The 25,699-nt window shown below is 42.3% G+C and overlaps 1 protein-coding gene across 3 annotated transcripts in view; it reads right to left on the bottom strand.

Annotated features, from left to right (window-relative positions):
• Nucleotides 1-3,828: 3,828 nt before the first annotated feature.
• Nucleotides 3,829-25,699, bottom strand: part of col12a1a (collagen, type XII, alpha 1a) — a 57,114-nt gene continuing 35,243 nt past the window's right edge. For 2 of the 3 annotated variants that reach the window (XM_084381894.1, XM_084381895.1), the window contains 31 exons: nt 24,530-24,659; nt 24,258-24,400; nt 23,938-24,067; nt 23,236-23,355; nt 23,008-23,154; nt 22,741-22,857; nt 22,478-22,630; nt 22,242-22,316; nt 22,022-22,161; nt 21,801-21,924; nt 21,558-21,701; nt 21,132-21,296; nt 20,862-20,900; nt 20,575-20,713; nt 19,784-19,926; nt 19,242-19,351; nt 14,082-14,240; nt 13,732-13,809; nt 12,774-12,860; nt 12,276-12,329; nt 11,791-11,886; nt 11,408-11,461; nt 10,408-10,461; nt 10,044-10,097; nt 9,384-9,455; nt 9,257-9,292; nt 9,095-9,161; nt 8,819-9,001; nt 8,414-8,491; nt 6,818-6,988; nt 3,829-4,725 (listed from right to left, as the gene is read on the bottom strand). In XM_084381894.1, the coding sequence (XP_084238020.1) occupies nt 4,577-4,725; nt 6,818-6,988; nt 8,414-8,491; nt 8,819-9,001; nt 9,095-9,161; nt 9,257-9,292; nt 9,384-9,455; nt 10,044-10,097; nt 10,408-10,461; nt 11,408-11,461; nt 11,791-11,886; nt 12,276-12,329; nt 12,774-12,860; nt 13,732-13,809; nt 14,082-14,240; nt 19,242-19,351; nt 19,784-19,926; nt 20,575-20,713; nt 20,862-20,900; nt 21,132-21,296; nt 21,558-21,701; nt 21,801-21,924; nt 22,022-22,161; nt 22,242-22,316; nt 22,478-22,630; nt 22,741-22,857; nt 23,008-23,154; nt 23,236-23,355; nt 23,938-24,067; nt 24,258-24,400; nt 24,530-24,659 (3,411 nt within the window). In that variant the 3' untranslated portion in view covers nt 3,829-4,576. Of the gene's footprint in view, nt 5,626-6,817; nt 6,989-8,413; nt 8,492-8,818; nt 9,002-9,094; nt 9,162-9,256; nt 9,293-9,383; nt 9,456-10,043; nt 10,098-10,407; nt 10,462-11,407; nt 11,462-11,790; nt 11,887-12,275; nt 12,330-12,773; nt 12,861-13,731; nt 13,810-14,081; nt 14,241-19,241; nt 19,352-19,783; nt 19,927-20,574; nt 20,714-20,861; nt 20,901-21,131; nt 21,297-21,557; nt 21,702-21,800; nt 21,925-22,021; nt 22,162-22,241; nt 22,317-22,477; nt 22,631-22,740; nt 22,858-23,007; nt 23,155-23,235; nt 23,356-23,937; nt 24,068-24,257; nt 24,401-24,529; nt 24,660-25,699 lie in introns of all 3 variants that reach the window. The other variant, XM_084381896.1, reaches the window with a different exon arrangement.

Raw genomic sequence — 25,699 nt, 5'->3', positions numbered from 1 at the left:
GCCATCCATCTTGCTTTGGCCTGTCCTGTCTCATGATACTACTTAGTACTTCAAGAGACGAAAGTGAGTCACTGTGGTGTCCACTCTATCCTCAGAGGATTAGGATGTAGCGCTGCCCTGAGGGTGTATTTTAACCAAACCTCTCCGGCCAAGGAACCATGTTTGGCAGCGAAGAAAAGAAGAGCATGAAACAGAGGCAAAACAAGAGTCAACATTAGCGCTGCCAGCTGGGCAGCTCTTGGATGAAGCCTGATGCTAAACTTCCTTGGACTATGAATTTGGCACCTTTTTACATGTATGACCTTTAGCATACAACAAAATACAAATTGTAGTCCCTTAATACTATGGGGGAAAAATGTTTTTGGGAACCTTTGGGTTCCTGCACTTTCAAAGGAATGGTTCAACATTTTGGGTAGTTTTCTTGCAAGAAGATTAACACCTCTCGTGTCCATCCATCCATCATCTGAAACTGCGTATCCTTTTCAGGGGGGGCTGGAGCTAATCCCGGCTGACATTGGGCGATGGCGCGGTACACCCTGGATAAGTTGCCAGTTCATCACAGGGCTGACATGTAGGGACATACAACCATTCACGCTCACACCTAGGGACATGTGACGCAAGAGTAACCGATTAATGTGTTTGGATTGTGGGAAGAAGCCGGAGTACCCAGAGAGAACCCACGCAGAAAGGACCTGCCCGGTCTCAAACACAGGTCCATCTTGCTGTAGGGCAACAGCGCTAACCACTGTGCTACCATGCTGCCCACCCCTCATGTCTTTATACTAAATATGAAGCTACAGCCGGCAGCTAAGTAGCTTATAGTGTAAAGACTGGAAATAGAGGAGGCAGCTAGCCTCTTGCAAAATAAAAAATCAGCTAGCACCTACCAGCAGCTCTAGAGCAAAAGTTTGAGTAGTGTATTTTTTGGTACAGATTTAACGAACAAGAATAAAGTATGTGTTAATAAAAGAGCTTTAGGTGCTGATAGGTGGCTTTTGCTACTTTAAGATAGGGCTGGGCTAGCTTTCCAGTCATTTCCACACTGTAAATTATGTTTGTTTTGACGTTAGGTTCAATCTCTACATAGAGTCTGCATTGTGATGATTAATGTACTGTTCAGCAGGTTACATTATGAGCAAAGCTGGAACATGTTTTCATAAAAATATGAAAACTTTCCCCATGTCTGTCCCAAGCCATGTGATCTCTATTTAGCTGTCATCCCGCCAGTTCTCATGCGAGTGTTTTCATAGCGGTCCTAAAAGTCCAAATAAAATTCTACTTTTCAATCACCTATGATTACTTTTCAATGCGAGACTATATTCTGCCCAATGCCCATGCATGGTTCCATGAATCCTGCTTTGCAAGAACTCACCATCAAATAAATTAACAAAGATAAAAACATATTTCAATGTTCTTTAAACCTTTACTCTGTTACACAGCTCACCGGTAAATCAAGCTTTGCCTTCTTTGAACCTCAGTCTGCGTTTTGACTTGCCGACGCTGATATGACGTCACTCGCTTGATATGGATTTGCTCCTGCCACACTGAAACAGCGTGAAGTCTTTGAAACTTTAGACGGGCTGAGAATCTCTGACCTTCTCTAACTGTAGGCCTACATCAAAGCTTTTTATGAAATGACGCAAGACTTTATCTTACAGTGGTATTAAAGTTTCATCATCCTCTTCCACATTACATTTATTGGCAGTATGGTAAGAGTTTAAAATTGTTCCCAGATTTTAATTTTTCACTGATGGAGTATCTGCACATTCACGTAAGACAGTGTCTTTATCTGGGTAAAAAATAACTGCACTAAGCTGCACTAGCTAATATTTTATATGAACAATAGATTATTGTCGCTTTTAGCAATGAATCTGTAGCGATTATCAGCCAACTCTGCAGTTCCCTTCAGCTCTGTGGAGCGTTTTAGCATCTTTCAGCTCATTGTTTTGGTTTTAAGGACCAAATTGTGACTTTAATTCAGTCTTATTGCTCCTGTAGGTGCAAATCTCAGCAGAAAATGTCTGATAAACAAACTGTATGCTACATTTGTAGTACTGAAAAGCAGCTAGCAGCTAGTGAACACACTGAAGCATTTAGCTGCTAAAAGAAGCAGAAATTTCCCTCAGGGGGTGATGGAGACCAAAACAGAGATAAAAGCAGAGTTAATTTTGAATTTACATTCCCCAGGTATTCAAAAACACAATTCCAAGCAAATGCTAGTGTTGCTTTGTGTCTGCTGGATGTGTTTATAATGTAGCCAACGGGCTAACTACTAGCTAACATGGTCGCAATTTGTCAGTGTTGAGTTTACAGTTTGTTTCCGCTGCCAGAGTGGCCAAAAAAACAATTTATTAAGGTTTAGTAAGCCTTAATTTGATAATTAAATGCTAATTGATAATGAAGGCCACCTGTCAAGGCTCGCCACTTTGTCTGCTGTTTGTGAGGGGACAACCGGAGATAAAACAGGAGTTTGTTCAAATCTGTAACAACCCCAGACTCTGGAACAACCCACTTGAAACTCCTGCCACAAAGTGAACACAGATGCACGCTCAAAGAAATCAGCAGACAGAAACCAGACAGGGTTATGTTGAGGATGGCATCAGACATCACTGATGTCAGTTTTTTCTTTTTTTTTTCAGTTTGGAGGGAAACACAGAGTGAGTTCTGGTGGTGGAAAAAGAGGTGACTTAGAGGCTGAAGCATTGTCTCGGACGAGGTCATAGACTGAAACAGAAATCAGAGCCTGATGTTGAGAAATAGTATGCAGAGCGTATCACGTAAAACAGGTGCGAACATATTTCAAATAGGCCAGTGTGTCTCAGAGACTGTTGGTTTGAGGTAAGAGGGGCTTTATAGGAAAGCGACATCATGACGTGAGCAGGGAGATCGTAGCTCTGCGTTTCTGGTATATACATGTCCGACAGTGTTCTCTACAATTGTTCTCATGTAAGCTCTTTTCGGTATGTCAAATGCTTTTGCAGAAACCGCTTGTCTCCTTTATGACTAACGCGTACCAGCTGTTCAGACACTCATACTGTACTTTACCTACAAGAATTCCTCTCATGAAATATACACTTCTATAAAATCTATTTGAGGTTCCCAGACTAATTGAAGGGTGTTTGAAAAGGTGCATTATACATTGCTAGGGGGAGCTTTGGAAAATGAGAGTTACAAACAAAAGGGTTTCCATTAAGGATTTTTCCCATGTCTTCCTGTGGTGCTGTTCCCCGACCTCAATACCTCAGCCCCCCCAGTCGTTATCTCTGGCATTTGTGCAGAACCTCCTCCACAGACACGCTTTCCCTTCATCACGATAAACAGAAATAGCGTGAGTTGTTCCTTACCTCATACATCTCTTATTTCACTGTTAGATATGCTTTATGGGTGAAAATCAGTGAGTTTTTTCCAGTCTTATTTGCACTGTTTCCTCATGGAAATCTATAATCACTACAACCTGACACAACAAAAGCCAAATGGGCGCATGTAAGAGGCTGTGGAGCAGTCCACGTTTGTTTTTACACTCTCGCCTTTCTGCTCTTGTTGCCCTGACATGAACTGACATTCTGGACATAATATCTTAAGCTGTCAAAATAAATAAGAGGTTCAAACTTCAAAGCATATTTCTCATGGTTGAATATTGGGACGAACCAGCTTTGTCACTCAAGATAAAATCTGCAAAACGGGAAATGGTTGCATGTTGCGGAGCCAGGAGACAGCAGCTGAGGATCTGACCTTCCATTTGTGAGCCCAGATCTTAGGTTGTGTGTATGATGTATAGATGCTGTGAGAATTAAAAGACAAAAATGACTTGAGAGCGAAAACAAATGCTACATTTTCAGTAGTTTTATTGAAAAATGCCTCTTCTGTTTCAGAAATAAATAAGAAAATAAGGCTGTGTGGAATTCACAAAAATGGGCAGTTAAAACATGAGAAAAGCAATTCTATGTCCATAGTCTTGCAACCAAATCCAAACTGCATAGATAGAAAACAACAACTATATTCTGACTTCCTCAGTAAATATACAACACAAACATGCAATTCCACCTTTGGTACAAAACAAAAGAAAAAAAAAAAAAACAAGTTTGGTTTGTTACAATAGGTAAATTATCATTTGGTTTACAGGCCTGACAAAACATCACAATGAACAAATCTTTGGAGATCAAATTAATTGTCTTTGTTTTTTAACCGAGGGAGTATCTGAAACAGCTTTACATACTGAAGTTTTGACAAAAAGTGTTCAAAAACATACATACTGTACTTCCTTCGACGTACTTTCTGCTGGTTTTCACATGATTAGTGCATTACACGTTGGAGTCCGATAAACACTTGCAGTTATATTACAAGCAGACACTTAAAGGGGACACTTAGCAAGCACACAGGTTTGTAATGAATGAACATGTAGGTTTGTATTCAACTTGCTAAACTTTCTCATGTAAAGAAAAAAATATATGTTCAATATAGCCAGGGGTATCAAACCCATATAGTACTAGATTTGCTCTGAAAATCACTTCATCCTCACATAAGTGATCATGTAAGTTTTTTCAATATTACACTTTCTGAGAACTCCTTGTTGCAGCTATGATGCTAGGGTTTGTGTATTGTCCCGTGGTAGTGATCTCTTTCCTCGTTGGTTTCGTGAGTAACCAGGTGACTGTATTGTCTCAAACTCTCCAGCGGGCTCCGCAGGTATAGGCACTACCTCAGGTTCAGGCTGGTAGCGGGGTGCTAGAAAAATATTTGGGATGGCCAATCAAAAAAAGGGCTCCTTCTATAACTCTTCACATGCACAATTTAAATTATATTGCACTATGGAATTCCTAAAATATTCCCGGTGTCAAACTATTGTTTCCAAAAAAGTACCAAAAAGCTAAAGTAAAAAAAAAACTGTTTCAAATGCTTGGATGACATTTACAATAAAAATCCATCAAGCTATTGGATAATAAGATGTAGTAAAATAACCAGCTCATACTACAAAGGACACATGGAAATGGCAGGAGAGCGACATTTAGCACTGAGATGGTCAACGTACACAAAGAACATGATGATTAAAAGTACAAATGGAACATGCTTCAGTTTGGACCAGAGCTGTTTAAGGCACTTAAGGCGTCGTAAACAGAGGTTATGCTGGTGGTAAGTAAGCAGAGGGTTATGAGGCACAAGCTCTACAGATGTTAACAGGATTTTTAGTGACATGTCCTGGTTCATACAATCATTTACAAGGCACACAAATTAGTTTTATTTACACACATCACCTCTACATTAACATTGCTTTCAGTTATGAAATCCTCTTTGTTAGTAGCTGTTTGGGGTGGTATTTGTACATGCTCCTTCCTTCGTAGAAATGCTCAGTCTCTGTTTTTTTTTGTGTTTTTTTCCCAACGGTTTGTGGTTCAAGATGCAAACAGGCCAGCAGGTTGCCATCACTGTAGCTGGTAGCTGTGAGATGATGTTAGTGCCAGTCCGCTCCGCTCTGTTTTATGGCTTTCGTAATGTTTGTTTTTAGTGTTCAATTTATGTCCATGGTGATTATCCTTACATGCCCCATAGCAAATGGGCAAACATCTCAGAAACAGGACTTCAAAGTGTAAGCGGCACAGGCGACTTAGAACGTTTACTATGCCAAACCTGAAAATAGTTCAAAGAGGGTGTGAGTTTTCGCTGTGGAATAAAGTTATAAGCATCTTATATGATTTAATGCAAGTCATCATTCACAACTAGCTAGAATGCTTTACATGCCAGCTTTAAAATTGTACATCAAATGTATGGAGGTATTGAAAAATCATGAATCCCAACTGACTGTTTGCTGAACCCCTCCCCTGAGGGTAGTTTTCTAATAAAATAAATATAGAAACTCCTGATGTACCCATATCAATTTCAGGCTCAAATTAACTAAGTCTGGTTAGTCCAGCCATCATACTTCCTGTTTAAGCCCCGCCCGTTCCAGGCTACAGATGATTTTTGTTGGTAGATACAGATGGTGTACTCGTTTAATCTTTAATGTAAGCTACAAACGTTAGCATGCTTGGGTAACTAGCTTAAGACCTAGTTACTGTGATGTAAACGAGCATTACCTCAGTTTTTTAAGGGGTAATAGGTTGTGTCCAAAAATGGCCATTCTATGATCACGCGTGAAGTATTTTCCTGTTGTTCAAAGCCAATCTGCAATGTTACTATTAACAGTTTAGGCTAACATTAGCAGCTCTTTCCTAGTCGCTATGTTATTTGGGGACGTTTACGCTCCAAATACCCAAGCTAGCATGGTGTTTCAGCCATTCCTCATTCTAAAGGCCTTTTCTCATTTAATGTTAAAATTGAAACAGTTTGAAAATGAGAACTAATTAATCGTAAACCTGTGTCCAAGATTGTAAGCTAAGCATTAAAGTAGGCTACAAGTCTGATCTTACATTTTTCCTGTTACTTCCTATTGTACTTTTAATACTAGAACTAACTAACTCTCGGTAAAAAAGTAGCAGGCTAGGAATACAGAGCCTTCCTTTGTCTTCCTCTGTATGATATCAAAGAGCTATTGTTCCAAAGATTACCGCCAAGCTGTTAACGTTCTGTGTGGGAGAAAAAAGCTTGATAGATGTAGCGGCGGTGAGCAGGGGCTTAGCGAACAGTCAGTTGAACTTCTAATAGAAATAAGTTATAACAGCTTCCTATTCAAAGATCAATACTCTGGAGCACTTACATTCATATCTCCATACATTATCAAAGAAAGTAGTAGTGCACTAAGTTGCGAATGAAATTAGTCTGCATACACTTAGTCTTTTATCTAATGAAGTACCATGCAGGAACTAAACAGTGTTGAGTGTACCTGTGTATCCTTGTCCATTGTAAGGAATGCCAACACACTGAGAGGAGTCGCAATATCCAGGGGGTCCTGGTGGTCCCCTCACCCCTGGGGTACCCTGACGACCTGGAGGGCCGCGAGATCCAGCGGAGCCAGAAGGACCAGGGGGTCCCGTTCTTGACTCTCCTGGTGGTCCTGCAAATGGGGGGGAGAGAAGGTGAGTAAAACCAGTTTGAAAAGTCTTTATAGCTCAGCACAAAAACCCACTGACATCACCCGTAAATCTTAAGTGAAAATGGTGGGGCTACCACGGGGTGCAGTGCTGCACTGTAATTTACATTTTTCAATGGCTCAATTAAAAAGCTTGACCAAGAAAAAAAAAAGTCTGTGTGGAGTTACCCCCCCGACCCCAACCGTCTAGACGCTAAAAACTCAGGATGGAATTTTCCCCCTCTTTCTTTTTCTCTCCCTTAAGTGAGCCCATGTGTCGTCAATGAAGCCACCAAAGAAAGCTCATTGAACAACAATCTGATTCTCCCACACACTCACAGACATACCGTGCACACACACACAGTAGTGACTCATCAGAGTGGACTTTCTCCGACTAATATGCAGTTGTTTCTCACTTCATTCACAGAAACAGTCATGTCAGTGTTTGGTGTTGTGGGGTGGACATCAATAGGTTCCTTCTGTTTCACAAAAGCTTCCCCAGGGAAAGGAAATCTTCAGAAGTGGTCAGTTTTTTTAGAGAAACAAATTGCATGTTAATCGTAAGGAAAGGTTAAAGCCTTTTTCAAACTGACAAATCTGCCCAATTAATTTTTTAATAAATATTTGAAAAAAGACGGATCATGGGCTTGACTGGAAACTGATTGATTGTTTAAACTCCAGACACAGAAATTCTCTCCATAATGACGGATATAAATACCTTCCATTCACTGTATTACATTTCTGATGTGTGCAGTGTTTGGAGAAGCTCAATATACACAAGACATAAATCTTTAAGAAAGGAAAGAATTGGGAATATGTTTGGGGTCCCTCCAAAGAATTTATGCCGTGCAGCTGGCCAAACGAAGGTGACTGAGACACATATACTGTAGGTAAATTTTGGCCTCTGGCTGGAATGTGTTGTTTTAATTGGACTAAAGGGAGTACTCTGTGTCCTCCCAAGGTCCAGAAGAAAAAAAAGAAATTAAAAAGCTGTCATGCCTCTTTTACACAGCCTGTTATTGCGTCTTGACATTCTGTATATAACGTACGAACACAGGATGGGAGAGTATTGTTTCACAGACAAAACGGCAGCGGGGGAAGTAACCAAGCCGAATTGTCATCTATGTAAAAGGGTGAGACGGCAGGACAGGACACACGCTGTTAGACAAACTAGTGTGTCAAATCACACACTGGCATTGTTTGGTTCTTTGTAAAAAAGCAAAGCCGGTGTACTGACACGGTCTTGTTTAGAGAGTATTGTGGGTTCTCTTTTCAAAAAAGTCAATTTCAAACTTTGTTACAGTGTAAGTATGTTTTAAGAGAGTGGTGGGAGGCCTGCAGACTGTCTGCAACTGCTAGATAATAGTGTTCATGTAAAAATATGGGCTGGATCACCCATGAAAATGTTACCTTGTGGCCCATTTGCGCCTCTTTGTCCTCTGATACCAGTTCCTGGAGATCCTCTCTCCCCCTTCTCTCCTGTCAAACCTACATAAACCACAGGAACAAGTTAAAATTACTTTCGCACCAACAAAGCATGCTTTGGAGAAAACACCAGTACCAGGAAATGAGTAAAACTATAAAAGGCGTGAATGAAACACAGGAAGAGTAATAATGTGTTGCAATGCTAACTTAAATCATGCGTAAACCACATAAGCAATGCAGTAATGTTGTAATTCCACTCGTGGTGGACCAACATTAGAATCTATACAGTCCATACCACCAAGACCTAAATTCATTCATTTCTCTTCCTTTGCTTTTTATTCCCCAGCTCTCTGCTGTGTAACAATCCAAAACATTCATAAAAGGAGTTACCTCTTTCTCCTTGATTTCCAGGTTGACCTGGGGTTCCAGGGAAACCGGTGCGACCAGGCTGTCCAGGCTCTCCGCGGGATCCTGAGTTGCCAGGAGGGCCTGGAGGACCCGGTGGTCCTGGAGAGTTGCTGCGATATCCAGAAGGAATCTGGTTGAGCATCATGTCAATTCTGCTCATCTGATCTGCAAGAGAAGAATAAAATCAGTCAGATTTGGATTATATTTACGCTTTAGCGACTTTAAACTTCCTTAAAGATTTAGAAAGGTTTTTCTCACTGTTCACGAGCTGTTCACAAACTTGTCTGGCGATGGAGCGCATCATGTTCTGGGATGCAAAGTCTCCCTGGAAAACAAAGACATGGACATGAAGAGATTGCTTTTCACACTGATGATGTCTTATTACTGGTGTATGGTGATTCAATCAAACAAAACACATACCCTCTCTCCTTTCTCTCCTTTAAGGCCAACAGATCCCTGTTAACAAGAAGAACAGTGTTAGATCAATCTCAACCTCCAATAAATATTGTCATGTGACCATATTTGTGTCTTGTCATTCAGCACATACTGGGCTTCCTGTATCTCCTGGTTTCCCTGGTTTTCCAGTAATTCCTGGTACACCTGGGTTTCCAGGGCTTCCCTGAAAAAAAAATAACGAAAGAGAAATGTTTACTTTAAATCACTGCACAATAAACATAATTGCTATGTTTAACTCCTGTTCCCTTTTAACAGTTGTGTAACAAGCTTTAAGTTTGGATATATGCTTTGACATCTGCAGTGGGGGGGCATGTGGCACAAGCTGCCAAGAACTCTAAAGAGCGGATGATGGAAACACACATGCACACCAGCCAACAAGGCCAGGATGTATACATACACACATACACACACAAACACACCAGCCACCAGGCACTGCTAATGAGTCTTGGAGCACTCAGGATGCTATAGTTGAGAAAATGTTATACTGGCACGCCGATAGCTGGATTGAGTAGATTCAGACCTCCTCAAACCACAGAAGAAGAAAACATGATGCATGTATCATCCTGGGCCTACAGACTACAGTCTGCTTTTTTATGTGCTGTTCCAGCAGAGTGCAACTGTGGAGCCAGAGGAGTAATTGTTGCAGATATATCAGGAAATAAAGTATGCTCCTAGGAATATTTATTTGGCCCTTAACTGCACAACACAAAGACATGGAGACAAGCACACACACACGTACACACACACTCACCATTGGCCCTGGTGGGCCTCTGGGTCCAGATTGTCCCTCCTTTCCTGGTGGCCCCTATGTAGAAACAACATATAATCACACGTGGGTTACAACACACTTGGGGACCCCCTTCATGCAATACATCAGTGTCATGGCTTTATATTGGTTTCAGCCGTGAGTCCGTCTTTTTAAATTACATTTATGAGCGGTGGCTCACTTCTTCTGACTGACGCAAGTGAGAACATGCAAAAACTAGACAGTTCTTCTGTATCCGCTGAGCTTAGTGGGGGATCGCATGTAAAACATTAGCTTAACTAAGTGTTGGATCCATTTGTGGGCTTTGAACACAGTGTGTACACTATGCAGGCCTGGAGGCAGATCTTACCCGTGCTCCGCTTGGTCCAACTGGGCCCAGAGGACCACGTGACCCTGGAGAACCCTGGGAAAAAAGCAGACACACTCAATCAAATGCTAATGAACAGGAACAACACATTTATACAGCTCCCTAAAGACTCTGTTGAACTACAGAAAGAAAAAAAAAGTTTCCCAGTTATTTCGCCAAAGATAATATATCATCTCATTACTAAAATTTGGAACAATTTCCCTCTGTGTGTTGACACATGATGTCTACTAGACATCTGCATAGACAGTGCTGTTACAATAAGCGTTATTGTGTAAAAACAACGAGACAATGTTGCCAATACGCTCTGAAGATCAGAGAATAGGACTTTCTCCCATGTCTGCATTCACTTATTCAGAGGCTAGAATAACCAGTGGTGATGTTCCTCTCCGGTTGAATGGTGGGAGTTGGCTGAATGACCTCAGCTGGATGAATGAACGGTTGCTTGGCCAAGAGGTGGCTATGTAATATCAGCCCACTCAAAAATGCCCAAAAAGTCCCCCTGTAATGTGAAGTGGGTTTAGGCTGAACTCAAATCTGCTGCTGACTTGACAAAGCAGCGATATGAATAATCTGACTCTAACCCTAACTACTAATGTTACTGTATGGAAAGTCAGGTTTTCCAATAAGTCCCCAGAAAGACATCTACTATAAGTCAAAGATGCTCTAGCTTCAGTGGGACTAAATGTCATGATCATCTTCAATTACAAGTCTAGGGAGGGAACATGTTCCATTCCCTATTTCCTCTTTGGTAACACGAGTCTGCGCTCCATTATAATTTAACTGCATCACTGGCCTTCTACTGTTTGTCAATCAACATGCGCATTCGAGAGTGTGGGTCTCCCTGAGGATGGCATGGTAAACCTCCCACTCTGAGTGTGGTTTCTATCTCGCCATGTGGACTGAATCCAGTAGCAGCGGCGCTCTCCATGGATAGTCTCCCGCTTCCTGTTCATAAACCACAAAATGAGAGGGGAGTGCTCACTTGCAATCCAGTCAGGCCCGGGTCTCCACGATCTCCCTTTGGTCCTGGGCGACCCTGAATACAGAAGAGGAGGAGGAAGAAAAGGGGTTTGTTTAATCCTTTTTTGTCCGTAATTGTGATTGATTCCATGTTTTGATAAGAACATCTGCAGGTAAGAAAAATAAAGAATCTGTCGAGCTGCCTGGCGTGAGGAAGCGGGGAGTTTTAAATGTTTTGACTTTCACTGTAAATCCTAATCGCCGGTGTATCTGCAGCAATTTGCACATAAACTGCACATTCATATCAACACGAGCACTATAATCATAAGTGATAGCGTCTGTCTTATACATTAAACCCCATCTACTACTGATACTTTAGACTTTTGTAGCGTAGGATTAACTCACAGGCTCTCCGGGTAGAGACAGTCCGTTAGGGCCCTGTGGACCCGGTGGTCCCATTGAGCCTGGGAGTCCTGAATCACCGCGTGGACCCATTGGACCCTACAGCATCACCCAGACAAAAAATAAAGATGTTTCATAGCCATACTCACACAAAAGACTTAGAGAGACAGAGACACACAATGAACATTAACAGTGTAAAGGGAACTTGACACAGGCCTGCTTTAAATCAAGCTGAGGAAAAATATACAGTCAGTAACTGATTTCAGATGTGTGCAATTTGCTTTGTCTGATGGTGCAAGCTAATGTAAGGCTGTAGCGGAGCAGCTTCAGGAGCACAATGGCAGTGAGATTATCATGTGTGGATTTAGCATTATTGAGCTTCATTCACTATGAACGGTTCAATTTACTGATACTTTACCTAATACTAAAGTTACAGTTAATACAGCTACAAATTCATTGTGCTCAAAGTGATGTAAGGTGTTACTCACAGGGTTGCCATTTTCTCCTCTATCTCCTCGTGGTCCCTTAGAGCCTGGGCCTCCCTGGAAAAGCAAGGAGCCAGAAACGCAGAGTGAGTGTAACAACAGGAGCAGATTCCAAAAGTCCTAAAACCCCAAGCCCTACGAAATCCTCACCGGGGCTTAGTGAGGTTACCAAACACACATATTCCAGACTTCTGCTCAAGACCTCTTTACTGCTGTTTTTCCGACAGGCATTTATCTTTTGACACTTCTCCCCAAGCCCACATTTCATTGCGTGCCACTGGTCTCATCCTCAACTGCTCTTTCTGAAGGAAAAGAAAATACTGCTCCTGATGTGAAGGACATCCTCCATTGACTTAAGTTCAAACTGTATAGCAGGCAAATGCAAAGCGGCTCATTATAGCCGTACAGTCATTAAAAGCATGGCTTTGTCATCATCATCACAACATGTTTGACTTCTGAGAAAAATATTTTATCCGTTAAAAGGATTGATGGTGTCTTTACCGAAGGTCCGGGAGGTCCCTGAGGGCCGATGCTGTCCTGTGTGCATGTGCAAGAATGGGGAAGGGACGGACACTTGGCCTCATCTCTCTGGAGAGGAATTCAGAAGAAATAGAGATTAGAAAAGAGAAATAAACACTTTGTATAAGAATTCCCTTTAGTCCATTTCACACCCACCCACTGATAATTGAGACCATGTCTTGGCACAGAATGCGAGGGGTAAAAAAAATAAAATCCTTGATGTCATTTTGTGACAGTATCCTGGCAAAGCGTTATAGAGTATATATAGGGAGAGTTTAAGCAGGACTGACAGTTTATACACCCTGCAAGATGCTGAACTTTGACTAAAATCAGAGAGAGTTGGTGTGGCGCTTTAAGAGCAGATGCTCAGCGACATATTTGGGAAGGAGTCTCTGACAAAATGAGTTACATGCACTGCAGTCATTGACTTGATGTATTTATATTAGATGCAAATTATAGATGAATTACTCATAATTGGATAAATGTGCATGCATCCGGTAGTTAAACTGTATCAAAATAAAAGAGATTTACTGCCTGCTCCGCGATCTGAAGGAGCACTTGTTTTCATGTAAGTGGACGATCATACTGGCAACAGTGCGATTAGCTAAATTACACAGGATACAAGGTTCTATACAGCTCAGCACAGGCACTTTCTTTTACACTGCAATCTGGTTATCAACCTAATAACTACATACCAGCATACATGAGAACTATACATTCTTAGAGTATATACCATAAAGCCCCATGGAAATGGTTCCGTCAAGAAGTACCAACAAATTTCAAGATGAATGATCTGATTCAACAACAAATGCATTTAATCGGACATGTACATACAAACAAATATAATAAAACTGCTAAAATATACCTCTTTTGCACCTATAGAAGGCCTTCTGTCTTGACTTTGTTATAAAATGTTTTTTAAAATGACACTTGTTCTTACTGTGGAGGGCAGGTCGCAGCATCTGTCTCTGCTGATCCAACTCAAGCTGCAGATAATATCGAACATCTGGAGCTGGAACTACACAACAGAAGAAGGGGAAAAAAAGATGATGGGGTGTAACAAAATTAATTTGCGATGAAAATGAACACTGTTGAAAACAGACAACAATGAGTGCCTCAGAGAAATACAAAGCTGCAGGCTTTCATCCCTCCAGCAGTTGCTGGGAGCACTTAAAACTTAATTGTGCATTTATACACAAGAGGTTTTGGATATTGATTTATTGGAAAATGGTGAGATCTCCTCCAAATTATTTTTTTTTTAAACGCAAAAGCTTTTTTTTTTTCACTCACTGTTGCAGACTGCCTCCTTCCGCCTCCAGACTTGACCATCTTGCCAAGAACTTCGTGGCCATCCAGTGTGATGTTGTTGGCCTCCTTGATGGGCTTCTCTGCGACCTCTTGGCAGTCCACGTTGAGCTTGACTTTTTCTGGAGAGATGGTGATGTGGAGCTGCAGGGGATGGGCAGAGGGCACAATTAAACAGAACATTCTTGTCTTCTCAATACTTCACAGCTGCCAGCTCGGTTGCAACACAATTACTTGGCTGAGACTACTAAGAGCACTGGAGCTTATAAAAACTTGGTTTGGCATTCGTTTCTGTTTGGAAGTGGCATGATCGCCCTTTTAATGAGAAGGGAAATTCTTTAAGTGCAAACATAAAGCTGGGAACAACCTCAGTGAACCGTCTTAAAGTGTATTGTCTGAAGTGTGTAGATGAGCTGATATGGTATTTCATATAATTGCTAGATTCAGGAAATTGTTCAGTCTTTGCTGAAGATGTTAATTATAGATTCTGATATTACCCCAGAGTGGTTGGCATGTGGCAGCTGTTCGATGTCTCTATAGATGGATGGATCATACAAAAAGAAAATACACAACGCCTGGCATTCCCATGCAGCTTTAATGCTGTAGTCAGTGATTGTATAACAACACAGAATGACAAAGTGCCAGATTTTGAAGTTTCCTGTCCAGAGAACCCCACTCCACATCTTGAACCAATATCATTTGCGGCGTGCCATCAAAACTCCTACACTTTCCATACTTTCCCCTCTCAGTTGCAAATTTTCCCTTGCTCGACAGTCAGACAAGCCTTCTTTCTGTCAGGAAAAGCGAGCTACCATTTCTCTCTACAAAGCCGTACCAACCACAGACCAGGCCCATGGTTCTTGGCGACCAATCACAAAATTACAGTTGACTTCCTTGGCAACAGAACAAACTATCTGGTGGACCGCAAAGAGAGAGGGGTGTCGTTTATCCCAGGATCCTGCCATGGGTATATTACACCATGATGCTCCTGAGGGCTTACCAAAACAGCTTTGGATGATATACTGGGATGGCAAATAATGAGCATGTATATATTACCTCACTGACCAGTAAGTAAACATAATAAAAACACTGTTGTAACTGGAAAGTTAAGCCTCAGAAAAAGTTGCTTTCTGCTGCCTCAGTGGATGGTATTTGCTGCTAAGTGATCTGGCCGTTCTGCAGCGAAGTGTTGACAGAAGAATACTTTTCGTTAATCAATTGTTAACACAGAGGGTTTTACTGTGTTCCCCTGCGTCAACACTGGTGCATATGGTACGATTTCAAGCTGACACCGTCACCGCCTCAATGCTCTTGACAAACTTCCATGATTTCTATCAGATTAGATTTTATTGTTCTTGGCTCTGTCCCGTATGTTCTTTGTTTTCATAATCCTGCTATTGATCTTACTCACGCACTAATAAGCAGGTGAGTCTTCTCGATGGAAATGCATCCAAGTTTACTTTTATTGAGAGTAAAGGGAAATACATAATCAGTATAGATCTCCATTGGATTGGTGTTTTATTCAATGCAAACAGTGCTTTGACTGATTACGATAAGTGTAGCTGGGAAGCTCCCAGAACAGACAAGGCACTGTGATTTCTTTGGGAAGAGAATTTAATACTTAATCTCCTGTATTTCTAGTGTGGTTTTTAGGGAACAAGGCTTCTTGTCCAGGTAGCAGAAAGACGATACCTCATTTCTTAAAGAAAGTTGTCAGAAATGAGTGCAGTCAGTGGACAACTTGGCATAAACCTTCCTCTCTGTCTTAATTAGCGCATGCATATTTTGGCACAGCCCTCCCAACAAAGTCCCTGAAAGGAAAGTTTGAAGTACTGGATTCAAGGCTTCTCATAAAACACTGAGCTTTGTGTCTTTGCAGTGCACTCTTCAATGACTGCACAACTTACACGCTCAAGTCATGACGACTCATGGAAAATGTCTTCTTCACTTAAGTTAGCGGGAAAGTTCCCCCTGCGGACTCCCACCCTTCGAGTGTGTGAAGGGGGATTCCCTGGTGGGCTAGTGAGTGGCTAGCATCTGCTTAAGTCATCTCTGAGAGCTTTCCCACATGTTCAACTAGTGGTAGACCATGACCTCTCCAGCCTGGGTAACTCTTTATTGACTAGCCTGAGGAGAAAAGCCAAAGCTCTGACCCAGTACTGTGGCACGCAACTTGCATTTCACACATTGGTTGGGTAGACGTAGCTTTGTGATGCTTCTGATGGAAATTCTCAATGAAATTAACAACTTAAAAACATTGTACAAATTAAGAGATGAGGGTTGTAGCAAAAAAAAGATTCCTTCACTTGTTCCAGCTTCTTAAATGTGAATATTTCAATTTTGTTAAGAAAAAACCTGTGATTTTATTGGGTTCCGCTTTGTTTATCTCCACACACGGACTGCCATTTGCAACAACCCTCATGGTCACTTTCAGCACGGACTCACACACACTGAGGTCACACCGTAAAAGTTGCAGACAAAGTGTTGGGAAACCACTGACAACATGTAAACACACACCACCGCAGCAGTCGTCAGTGGCACTTACTCAGCAGACCAGCAAATAAGCAGCTAGGTAGACCGCTGCAGATTCACCAGCTCATGGAACGACAGCCACTGCACCACAAACCGGCTACTTAATGTACAGTCAGACTACAGTCTCCACTGCGGCCACGGACGCAGAGAACACACACACACGCAGTTCAGACCGCTGTCCAACTAGGCCAGGAGTGATGTCATTCGCATCCAGTCCTGACCCAACATTTTCCAGGGTCCTATTCATTCATGCAGTTACCATACAATTAGTCGTGTAGATGCTAAATGGTCAAACTGAAAAGCCATTTGCAAAACGTTCTGATCTGGGAGCCAATATATCGCTCTCATCAGTCCCTAACTGTACTGATGAAAACTGTAAAGCTGTAATATCAGGAAGTGGGCGATCTTTGATGTCGGATAAGACGCTGGTACATTAAAAAGGGTCTTTCATTTTGATTACCTTAGAACGAGGGGAAAAAACCTCTGTTCTAAATAAGGGGCACTCTGTCTACCACTCAAATGCAATTGGACGTGACTTTAAGTACATTGGAACCAGTCGTTTTTTTCTCCAGTGATGAATCTCCCATCTTAAGTCATTCCAGTTCAGTATGAAAAATATACTGTCCCTCATTGTTCTAGTCTCTACACCCTACTGTGATGGAACATAAAAGAGTATGTTTTATCTCCACTGCTGCTTTGAGTTGGACGCAAAGGCAGCTGATGTCTCTTTTTACCTCCCTTGCTGTGGCCCCAAGAGAATCCATACAACACAATTGCTGTTCCTCACAGTTGTAAGCTTGGCATGTGGGCCTAATGTGGTGGTTAAACCACTGCAGAGAGAAAAAGAGTTTGCAAAACAATAATACCACTGTGGGTGGTTATTTCAAGTTAGATGAGAGAGGTTTTGAAAGACTGTTTGAAGAGTATTTGATGTTAATCAACCTTCCAATAAGCACGCCCCTCAGGGAGCTCAATATTAATTTTTTGCATGAAAGACAGGGTGGATAATGGCACGGATCAGTTTCACAGTCAGCGAAATGTATGAGTTAGAAACATCTGGACTCAAACTTTTAATGCATTGCTTGCAAAACTTGCAATTTTTCCACCAATAATGTGTATTCTTGCTTACACAACTACTGAGTGTCCTTAAAGTCCCCCTCCAATCAAAAATGTGTTTTTCTTCTTGTTCCTACAGCTGAATGTTTAAGCTTCACTGTGTAGAATGATGTGCAGAGTTTAACACTAGAAGGCTGTTTTTAAATTTCTTTGCTGAAAGCGTTCATTTTCTGCTCATTTAAATCTGATTCTAAGACGCAGACCTACGAGCGTGTTTTGTGACTTCACAGATAGTCTGGAAGCCAATCTTGGTCCATTTTAAGGAATTGAATCTGATTTTTGTACGCCTTAATACATGTGTGGAGAGGATCTTTAAACCATCATACAGCCATGTACTGTACCTTATGTTACTGGAGCTTGGGCAAAAGGTTTTAAGGGGCAATCAAGCAATGTTATTACGTAATGAGGCAGCTGGATTTGCGAGATCAATTGATCATGTAATCTCACAAATCCATCTTGCCAGGCTTCAAGCCATGTGCTTGTGGCTAAATCCACAGGCGTTGAACTAATCAGACTCCTATGAGGAGCTTTTGGCATCTAGAGACAGCAGCTGCCTTAATGGTTTAGATGTGATGAGTGATGACCAGAGAGAGAAGAAACTGTTCATTTGAAAACAACAACGGCAGTTTTGTCAAGTCAAAGAACATTATTAAGGAGCTTGAGACTTTAAATTTAACATAAAGTTTCTATGATAAACTGCTGTGTGACACAGGCTTTGACCAGGCCAGTGAAGTCTGACAAAAGATGCTATTGCGTTGCATTATGGGAAATGTAGGATCCATCACTTTTGGAGACTGACCCATTCTAGGTACTAAAAGTCTGATGTCTTGGCTTCAGTTGTGCCTCACAACTGAAATACTAAATTGCCTGAGAACTCCTTTAAGAAAAAAAAAAACTGCTTACTTAATTAAAAAAATGCATCCTTTATGATGTAGTTTTGACATGCCTTCAGTCATTTTCAAACCCAACTCAACCAAACCCAAATAAAAATCGATCCAGCCGCCTGACTGGTCCTGCAGTTAGGAGCAGACTGGTTTGGAATTCACTTAACAACTACCAGGATATTCTCCAGTCTTGATGTGGTCAGACCTCCATGGTAAACTGTAACAGTTTTCACATTACGCTGCCACACTGAGGTATCAGAGTTTCCCTCCAACCTCTCTTTAAACATATTTATAGCCTCCACGACCCATTTATCATATTAACTGCCCATGGTCTATAAAAACGAAACTTAATGTCAAATCATAAAAAAAGGCCTAAAGGCCACTTTGACAGCAGACCAGCACTCTAAGATTGATAGCAGGTAATGTGACATTGGCTGTAAGGCGATTCAGCCAACTCAAGCGAAGCATAAATGTCTCCTAGAAACATATGACATCTTTTAAAACAATACATGTGAGAGGGGGTGAAGAGAATGAAAACAATATTCTGCATACAACAATAATAATAATATCACTATGTGGTGCACAGAGTATAAGTATCATGCATTGTGTTTACCTTGTGGAAGCTGCCATGGAAAACCCGCCTCACTTTCTCCTCGTTAAACGTGGCTCTCTGGATCTCTCCTCGGGTGTCCTTGTTGTAGAACGTGATTGTCTTGCTGGAAGCTGAAAAGAGAAGGGCCTCTGATGAATCCCTGACAGTGTGTTACGATGTGGTGGCACGCAAAGCACAGACAGGACTATAGAGAACACATGGTTGTCAGGGAACAAGAGGGACAGAGAAAAACCTAGGATGGATTAGGTCCATGATCATAATTATTTGCATGCAAGTGTGTTCGCACACATTTGTAAAAGTTACTTATTTAAAAATGAAGGCTTTCTTTCTATGAGAGAATAAAAAAGCAACTTATTTCAATATGGTTCCAATGACCTACCATGTCTGACAATGATCAATTAGTTCTGGCTGTCTGTAGTTTCGCTAAGAAAGTAAGAAAGCAGCTTAAGTTGTTAATTATGAGTGTACAGCTGTGTATATGTTGGGTCAGATACAGCAGCTTCCCCCTCCAGCTGAGGGCTAAAACAGGATGAGAGGCTTACGGTTGACGGTGACCCCGACCTCGGGGTTGTTGTTTTTGTCGGCAATCTGCCAGATATCAAAAGGTTCGGATGGCGTGTCGGGTAGCAGGCGGAAGAGCAGGATGATGGTGTAGGATGGGGGAAGACCGTCTGGATGGATCTCCCTGTTAGTGAGATATTGATGAGTCAGACCTGTGCGTTCATTACACCAGCAGTCAGACTATCGCATAGGCTGCAGAACCTGTTAATGATTGCCAGTTCTCCCTTTGGCCTTGCAGAAATTGCCCACATATTGAAAGTATTTTCTGTCCCCTCTCTTTTGCTCAAGTTCAAAGTGTTTCCATTTGTGCACATTAACTCAATGGCTGCGCCCACGCACACAAACTATGCGTCATTATAAACATATTAACAAAGTATGCTGAAGAGGTTTGGATACTCCAGCATTGCTCTGCAATTTCCCTAACACCACTTAAACAAGGCCCAATAAAGAGACAAAGCTGTTGACCCCGGGGTGATTGTTGTTTCCCAGTACGACATAGGTGGGAGGAGGGCCTGGTCCAGGAACTTTGTAAATAAGTTTTCTATTTAGCACCTCATAATCCACAAGCTGCAACAACAAATGAGGCTGTAGGTGTGTTGCCAGAGGACACCAGGGAAACTCCTGTGAGTACAGAGGCTACTGAACATCATTATGATTAATGACTATGGGCTGGGCAGGATTATAGTGCACAGACGGTAAAGGCCAGTAGGCTGGGAATATGCACATATTGAGACTCACACTCACACAAGTACTAATTAGACTGTGTCCTTACTTGGTGGGCTGATTTAGGAAGGAATCCTTGTGCAGCCTGTAGGCGATGTAGCTGTTGAAGGAGCCTGGCTCCATGGACACGCCGTTCATTCCAGCAAAGGTCCGGTCGGTGATGTTGAAAGCCTCCAGCATCCTGAAGCCTGGGAAGGAATGGAAACAGGAGCCATGTTGAGTGCAAGGAAATAGAAATAGCAAAAACGTCTTATAGCAGAGCATAATAGCATTTTGGTAAAGCCAACATCCTCAGTGGGATATTAGTCAATGGGTATGATGTTTGGTGATGCTTACCTGGTGTTGTGAACCCGTTGATGTAGATCAGAGGACAAGCTGAAACAGAACACAAAGATTTAGAGAGCTGGAAACACAGACTGAGGCTTAAAGAAAGTGATTCATGTCTGTTTATAGATTTTATGCCAGTAGATCAGTTAAATGTGCGGCTTACTTCTGCAGGTGCACTAATCAACCACAATAGTAATTACACAATTAAAGTCAAAGATTTCCTTTCGCAATGCAGAAACTAAACTCAGATGGCATTTTAATTATATATTAATGTCGTACTGGAAGTGGCCGTTTCACAGATGAAGGTGATAAGGTTGTCCTGGATCTTGGCGAAAGCGTCATAGTCGTCTACCACAAACACATGTCTCTCGCTGGGCTTGCTGCCGATAAGTCTCAGCTCTGTCATGTCAACGTCAGCCACTCCAACGACAAACACACTGTAGCCTGTGGGGGCAAAACACACACACACACACAAAAAACAAAGACCATTGTTAAGCTTCCAGTAACCACAAGCAGTTTGATCGCTGAAGGGATTTATTAAATCAGCCGTACACTTTGGCTTCCATACTTCGATGAAGCAAATCGGAGTATGGAAGCTATCATGAAATTTGGATGAATCGAAACAGATCTGTGACATACAGTATGCATTGTACATAAAACACACACCAAAACGCACCCGGGAATGATTAATAATGCCACACATACCGGAATGCTGCAGTTTCTCTGCGCTCTTCTTCACGTCGTCCTGGGAGCGTCCATCAGTGACCACCACCAGCACCTTTGGCACGTTCCTCCTCATGCCACTGTCTGAGGTGAAGACCTTCTCATAGACGTGCTTCAAAGCAACGCCTGCATGAAGGGGAGAAGACAGAGAACATCAGATCTGAACAATTCATCTTCTTTAGAACAATTTGTTAAGATGCCACTTCGCTTTTTTCTGCGCTGTACCTGTCTTAGTGTTGCCTCCTCTGTAGCGCACAGTCTGCAAAGCTGAAATCACTATGCCCTTGTCGTGATAGGTGTTCAGCTTGAACTCAGTCTTGGCGTCATCACTGAACTGCACGAATGAAACCTGTTCAAAGAGAACAAATAATATATAATCAAACACATGTAGACAGCAAACCAGTTGTTCAAAACATTTCTTAGGGTTGAGAAAGGTTTATGCTTACCTGCATGCCCTTAGGGCTGATGACTTCAAAGGCTCCGGTCATGCTCCTGACAAACTGGATGACCTTGCTGAAGCTCTCATCTCCAATACTCCAGGAACCATCGATGAGGAAGACCAGGTCTGCTTTGGCACCTTTGCACACTGTAGTGCAGGAACAAGATGTTAATGTAAAGCATTTAAGAATGACTCTTTTAGCACAAGAATGTCAAAGCTCTCCTCACCATCCAATGCAGGGGGGACTGTTGCTGGAGCAGGAGGGGTGGGAGGCTCAGTTGGCACTTCGGTGGGTTTGACCACTGCAAGACACAACAGAAAGTATTGAGAGTGTATATATAGTGGACGGACATATTCTTGTAACGCAAAAGAAATTGAAAGGTTCTAGTAGTGTTTACTGATGTGTGGGATCACTGTCCTGTCATAAAATAGCATTAAACAGGCATATAGGATGTTATCGTACATGTCCTCTCCTTCACGCTGACTCCAGGTCCCTCCAGGTTGGGGGTTTGGGCAAACACTGTGGCGTTGTAGAGAGTGTCAGGGGTCAAGCCATCGAAGCAGTAATTACTCTCCGAGCCTCTGACAGTAATCTCCTGAGCGCCACTCTTGGAGGCTGGAGCAGAAGAGAATCCAGATTAGACCGACTAAGGTTGCAGTTACCAAACAAATTCAATGTCTAATTCAACTCGGTCTTTATGGTGTGCAACTGGGTGAAGCACTTACTGTCAAAAGGATTGACTTTGAGTCTGTAGGAGGTGGCTGCTCTGTGAGGGGCCCATCGGATGCAGAAGGAGTCGTAGCCAACATTGTAGGTGTTCAGGTCCGTCACATTCAGGTACACTAAAGGGAAGAATTATTTTTCATAGTTTTATTTCTCTTCTTTTACAACTGTGGCTTGGCAGTCAACACTAGACACTAGACTAGACACATTCATCATATTTATGTGCACTTAAACCTGTCAAACCATAAATAACTGCATCATTGACTCACGTGTGGTGCCTTGTCCGTCCAGAGGTGCACTGACGCCTGTGTTGTACAGTGCCAGCACCTGCAGGTCGTAGGTGGTTCCAGGTTTCAGGTTATGCAGTTGGTGGGAGGTCACGTCTCCAACGAGCACCTCCGTGGGCTCATCAGACCCTGAAATGAGATTTTATGAATGTTAATAGATGAAGTATACTTTTGAATCAGATTGTTTAATCTTCATAACAACATCCATACCCTCAGGCTGGTAGATGAGCTTGTATCCGTTAACCCTGGAGGGGGCGGGGTCCCAGGACACCCTGAAGCGGGTGTACCACTCATCAGAAACACGGAGGTTCCTGGGGCCAAGCATACCCACTGTTGGAAACAAGAAAGCACAGCTGTCAACACAGGCTTCAGCTCATTGCAATTACATGGAATATTTTGGTGTATTTATTTCGGGTGACCTGTCAGCAGGGTAATTGCTGTATTATGGATCATTATGGCTTCTGAATTATGAGGAAAACATCAACGCATCATTGAGAGGATAATTAATTCAGCCACATCAGAGAAATTTGAAAAGAAAATTCAGCTGCCTCAAGGAGAGGATTGGAATTACGATATGTAATAGGGTTTCTTTTGTTTGAAAATTATGCAAGACAAGGGCCAGCCTGCAAGCATGAGAGCTCCCTCACTGGAGAACAGCCAGTTCATAATTCTCTGGCAAAGGTTGTTGGTGCTCTTGGCCCCCGTAAAAAGTCAAGAATTCCACTTATTCTACTTTTATCAATGATCATTCTATTCAGATCGTCGTCGGTGGATTCCACACACACCAGACATCGTGTGTGTGTGTGTGTGTGCTGTACTGCACGATAGCCTTAATACGTGTCGGTCAATATGCTCAGTTCATGTCCTTAAACGATCTCTGCATCAGTTCAAAGCGACACAGATAGTTCATACCTGTGCGTCCGGGTCCTTCCAGCTCTCCTCCTGGTCCATCAGGATAGATGGCAGTCACTTTGATATTATAAGGAGTGTCTGGATCCAGGTTTTGCAGGACCACATTGTTTATGTTCCCTGGTACTGTAGTCTATGAAACATGAGACATGCCACATGAAGAATCAGGGTTAATAAAAGAACAAATCAAGAGCATATTTTCAGGGGAAAATGTGTATTTATAACTCAGATAAATGAGAGTTTGATTATCTCTTAATTGTCACTCTAAAAAGAGTGTATAAAAAATGTTAAATAACAGCAACAGTGGAATTATGTGTGCTTACATATTCCTCGATGGGGTCTCCTGTGGTCTGGGCATAGGTGATGCGGTACTGCATGACGGGACCTTCCGCATGTTCCCAGCTCACAGACAGAGTACTGGTGGTGGGGTCATACACACGCATGTTTCTCGGGCCACTACGGGGCACTGAGCAAGGAAACATGAGGAAAAGAGTGTTAGTTTGTGCTGTACGTTCCCAATATCTCTATGTCTATGCAGTTTTACGTTTCTGCTAATTGTTAATTACTGAAAAGCGGATTCTTTTACACTCCTTACATGTCTTTCCGGCGTCACTGATGGCTGGTCCTTCGCCGTCGCTATACAGGGCAACCACTCCAACATTGTAATCAGTGTTTGGGAGCAGCTGCTGCAGCAAGGCCGTGGTGGTGGCTCCTGGTACCAGAACCTGCATAGAGACACACCAAAATATGTCAGATGTCAACAGAAAAGATTCAGAGCAACATGTGTTGCAACAGCAACAGACTTAGGTCCTAAACTGATCAGTCAAAGATTATATTAAATGTGTTTATTTTCCAAAGAAAGAAAAAACAGTGTAGGGATGCACAGACATGATACAGATCCCCTTGCCCAATGCATACACAAACATAGACCTTTCCTCTGCTCTGACAGCTGCTTGTCTTGTACACTCCCTCTAACAGCTCCTTTCACTCAACAGCCCCTTGCTGTCAGCACTAAGTGAAAGGAAGAGCCAAATAACGCTTTGATGTTTGACAGCCAGCACCGCTGTTTAACCCAGCAAGGACATCTGATTACATAGGGGCTATGGTTTGACCAGGTGATAACCTCTGAGTGAAGAAGGGGGAGGTATAACAGTGTGGGGTTGTGTGTAAGAAATAACCTTATGTGACTGTTAGACCAGCAAAGGGGTTGGTAAAACTGCTTACTATGTCTTCGTGTCACTTGTTAAACACAACAACAATGTCCCATTGTTCACTTTTGTTCTATTTCGATTGCGTCACTAGCTGTCTGCCCCCATCTCTCCCACTCGAAGATTTACTGGGGTGCTTGAGAGTCTCAGAATAAAAAAAATATCACAGGCGACATTGCTAAAGCTGGTAAATCGTGCTACAAATCTCCAGCTGGTGTTAAATTTGATGGTGCTGGCTGAAAAAGACCACATTGCCGCTGACGCACATCATTGGACCTGGCCACGGAAAAGGCCTGAGCCTGCCACGAATGTGCTAACAGACGGGGATGAAGGCAGAGTGCACCTCTCTATCAATTAACTGGAATATGCCTCGCTCTTCAAAGGCCATGTTATTGGAGTACCACTGAAGGAACTGTTTTTAATGGTGCAATCTTTCTGGCAGATGCTGGAGACAGCTTATGGTACAACGATGTCTAGTCACACTTCAAAAGGTGCTTGTGGATTCTTTAAGCAACCCAGTAATCCTTTACACGTGAAGATGTGGGCACACTGGTGCC

This window comes from Pagrus pagrus (assembly GCF_965226575.1).
Source record: "Pagrus pagrus genome assembly, chromosome: 18".
NCBI lineage: Eukaryota > Metazoa > Chordata > Actinopteri > Spariformes > Sparidae > Pagrus > Pagrus pagrus.
The sequence above is the reverse complement of the archived record's forward strand: the minus strand, read 5'-3'. Positions and strand labels throughout refer to the sequence as shown.